This window comes from Sitodiplosis mosellana, unplaced genomic scaffold (assembly GCF_009176505.1).
Source record: "Sitodiplosis mosellana isolate CC-2019 unplaced genomic scaffold, AAFC_SMos_1.0 Smas_scaffold_6406, whole genome shotgun sequence".
Classification (NCBI taxonomy): Eukaryota; Metazoa; Arthropoda; class Insecta; order Diptera; family Cecidomyiidae; genus Sitodiplosis; species Sitodiplosis mosellana.
In genome coordinates this window covers 1-4,377 of record NW_022601636.1, presented here as the reverse complement: position 1 = coordinate 4,377, position 4,377 = coordinate 1, and the positions used below count along the sequence as shown (strand labels likewise).

Genomic DNA, 4,377 nt, shown 5'->3' with positions numbered 1-4,377 from the left:
TGACATCAGATTCACTGTCATCGTAGTCATTGTTATCATTATTCTATTCAATTCAGAATTAAAAATAAATTGAATCCAAAACAGCCCAAACAAATTCGATAAGAAAAATAAATTATTCTACTGTGTGCACCTCAGATACTGAAAAATATCTAGATTAGATCCGGATGCGTATTTTATTTGTAAAATCTAGATTTTCAGATTATGTAAACCATAAATCGCTGAACACTGTGTTTTCCTTTGAATGGGATATGTCATTTCTTTGATTGCATAAACGATTTTGTGTGTTTTTATATGCAACAATAAAGGTTCGAAACACTATATGCTATATAAAAAAAAGCTTTTAATTTTATTTTCGTAGTTTTTGTTTCATTTTCTTTGCAAATGAATTCTCAATTTCTGAAAGAAACCCTATAGAAAAAACTTTGACTTTGTTCAACCTTTCAACGAATTGAATGTGTTCGAAGATTTTTTTCAATTAAATTTATTGCACGTTCACAAAATGCGATCGAAAATTCGTAGGAACTGCTGATAATAAATAAATTTTGAAGATTCAATTTGTGCCGTAAAGCCAAGTGGAAATGAGATTGTTATTGATAAGAATTAATTCATACTTCAAATGATACTGATAAATTACTTGTAGAACCAAGGTTCAAATATTCGAAACTACTCGGAACTGTAAGACAATATTCTTAATACATGACAATTTCTATTTTTTATTTTTCACTTACTACGCTTCAATCGCCATACATTTAACTGCAATACACAATCATAATTTTCGTTCAACAAAGCTTCCTTTGTATGTAAATATTTTGATTTCTTGCTGCCTTGAATAATTAGTTTTGAACATTCCACAACTAGAAAGAATAAATTGCACACTGGATTTATTTCGAGAATTTTACTTTATTTCATTTCAATATCGATCATTCAACATTTAAATATAGAATATTTGACGACACGACATCTATCAACCAGCGTGGCAGCAGGAAGATGTTAGCCTGGATGGATGTGTTCTCTCGACGAATAATTGGTTTGCTTTTATTCGAAACCTATTTTTAGGGAATAGGTTCGAGCCACCCATCATCATCGGGATATTCATGTCCAACAACATCATAAACCTTGAAAAAAAAAACAACGATTAAACATTTTGACACATTTGTCACAATTGAAATTCACTTACTTGGCTGATTGCTAACAATAAAAATGCAAACAAAATATATGGATTCATCTTGCTATTGTATTCTGTGTACTGTCCACTGTCCACTGCATCTGTGAAACTCACTCTGAAGCCAAGCAAAACAACGAATGTGTTTTATAGTCGAAGCCATCGAACTTATCAATTAAATCAACTTTGAATCAGTCTTAGAAATGGTGTTTCTTCGAAATAGGATTTCTTGGTGAAATCTCTTGACTCAACTGATACTTTCAAATCAAATTCGGTCCACATTCTATTATCTGCAACGAATTTCCCGGAAATGACCGTTCCTTGCTTCAATATGTTTATTCAAACATTGCACAACTAAAAAAATGCAAACGAGCATTTTCATCTTGATAAATCTATTTAATTTCGTTGCATGATCATTGCACATTGCTATTGAATGGACGTTTTTGTAGCCAGATTTTCATTTCACTACATTTATCATGAGATGGTTTTCATCAACTAATTGTTTTAATTTATCCAGTGGTATTTATTTTTGGTGCGCACGTACATTCCCAGCGGATCATTCGTTTTCTACCATTCGATTCGACAACAAAACAACTACATCCCAATAAAAAAAACTACGCTACAAATATACCGCGTGTATTCCATGCGCACGCTGCGTTAATACCATATTCACGCCTACGCTTATTTTATACATCGTTTAATACAGAGTCGAAGGTATATTTAAGGCATATTTTTAGCGTGAAACGCATGCAAAACGTACGTATAGAATACTTTGACTTAGCGTATGCTATCCATATGCTTTGCATGCGGTTCACGCTAAAAATATGCCTCAAATATACCTTCGACTCTGTATTAAACTATGTATAAAATAAGCGTAAGCGTGAATATGGTATAAGCGCAGCGTGCGCAGGGAATACACGCGGTATATTTCGTACTGCGATGAAAGCCTATATAAACAATGTTATGATATTTGACAGTATTTGAGTCGATGTCAATGATGATGTGGCAGCGCCACCTATATAGATTCCTTATTAAAATAAGTGGAACTATTGAGTGCGTGCACCATATCGCACGTAAATTTTCAACACGGCGGCACCCATAGAATTCAAACTTTAACCAATTTTGTAGTCACGGAATATCACCGTATGGTATATTTGTAGCGTAGTTTTTTTCATTGAGATACAAAGGAGCTTTGTTGAACGAAAATTATCATTGTGTTCTGAATTTTAGTTAAAACATTATAATCGTGATTCATATTGGCCCGATATGATTCATTTCTACAAATAAAGCAAAAAAGCGTTTGTTGGACTATGCTCTGATAAGGAGATCCATTACCAAAAACAACTAATATGTGAGTGAATTGGTTTCATTCGTTGACCAACTTTTTTCGTTCATTGGCCGTATCAATTGGATTACGATCGATAAGTTGATTGGAAATGGAATGAAAGTGAATGATAACAACGTTGGTGATAAGATATTTATTTTATGAAATAGTACAAAATTTTGGCAAATGACAACAACCAAAGTAAATCAATTTCATTCTAAATTGCCGTGTTGTCGATTCTTTATTAGGTGAGCTATTGAATTTTATTCCCAAATCATTTCCATTCACGTTCATCAACAGCATTTTTTTACTTTCGAAGCAACAAAGGATCTTTGAAAGGAATTTAATCAGCATGCTGAGTTCGACGTACAAACATGTACTACATTGCATATTGCTTTTTACTTTGATTACTATATTCTTAAACAATTCACCAGACGTCTTGAACATTTCGTTTGATCCGTGGACGGAATATGGCCTGATTCTCACAACCATATTGTATTCGTTGAGATTCCTAACATTCCTGACTATACCACAAGTATTGTTCAACTTTTGCGGTCTAGTATTTTACAATGCGTTTCCGGACAAAGTTGTGCTCAAGGGAAGTCCACTGTTGGCACCGTTCATATGCATACGAGTTGTGACACGGGGCGATTTTCCACACTTGGTACGTGCGAATGTAGCACGAAACATTAACACATGTCTGGATGTTGGCCTCGAAAATTTCCTTATAGAAGTGGTCACCGATAAACCAATCAATTTGTCAAAACATCCAAGCCATGGAGGCATTCGTGAGGTCGTTGTGCCATTAGACTATCAAACAAGAACTGGGGCACTGTACAAATCGCGTGCGCTACAATATTGTCTCGAGGATCATGTCAATGTACTTAACAGCACCGATTGGATTGTCCACTTGGATGAAGAGACACTGTTGACGGAGAACAGTGTACGCGGTATCATCAACTTTGTTCTGGATGGAAAACATCCATTCGGACAAGGATTAATCACGGTAAGCGACGCTTAACAGTTCAATTTCGCTCGAACAAAATTACCATGTCAATTTGCGTGGGATTTGGATTCAACTGAATTCAGTTATTCAAGTGACATTGAGTAAAGTGACTAAATCTGCCATAAAATAATTTACACATTATTCGTTTTCCAGTATGCCAATGAAAAGGTTGTCAATTGGTTCACAACACTATCCGACAGTTTTCGTGTGAGTGATGACATGGGAAAATTGCGTTTTCAATTTAAATTCTTCCACAAGCCATTGTTCAGTTGGAAAGGATCGTACGTTGTGACTCAAGTGAGTGCTTTGACATTTGGGCACTTTTTGTTTCTTCAAAGAATGACAACCATTTTCTGGGTTATTTTGCCTTATTTCAACTTGACACGATTGTGACTTTTTTCAATAGATGGCGCTGTATGTGTCACATGTAAATACCATAGATAATCTATGAAAAACTTTGAACTTTCATTGATTTTGGGTTTTTTCAATAGATGGACTTATAAATTTCACGTACAAATATCATGAAAAGTTCAAATAGGGCAAAGCTGGTAGTCTTTCTTTGAAAATTGATTGAAAATGTTGTTCAATGTTCAATGTTCAAAAACAGTATCAAGCCGAAAAGCAAGTGTCATTCGACAACGGAATCGATGGTTCGGTGGCCGAGGATTGTTTCTTTGCGATGCGGGCATTCAGACAAGGATTCACATTCGATTTCATCGAGGGTGAAATGCACGAAAAGTCGCCATTTACTTTGCTGGATTATGTGCAGCAACGCAAACGATGGCTCGTCGGCATCCTCTTGGTGGTGCATTCCAGAATGATTCCATTGAAATACAAGCTACTGCTTGGTTGTAGTATTTACGCATGGGCTACAATACCATTGAC

General features: G+C 35.2%; 1 protein-coding gene across 1 annotated transcript; it reads left to right on the top strand.

The window, feature by feature from the left end:
* Positions 1–2,697: 2,697 nt before the first annotated feature.
* LOC129579681 (beta-1,4-mannosyltransferase egh-like) lies at positions 2,698–4,374 on the top strand (the record flags this gene model as incomplete). Its single annotated transcript, XM_055469846.1, has 4 exons — positions 2,698–2,734; positions 2,921–3,492; positions 3,646–3,789; positions 4,100–4,374. Coding segments are annotated over 4 exons (1,028 nt in total), but the record flags the coding sequence as incomplete, so codon positions are not given.
* Positions 4,375–4,377: the final 3 nt, after the last annotated feature.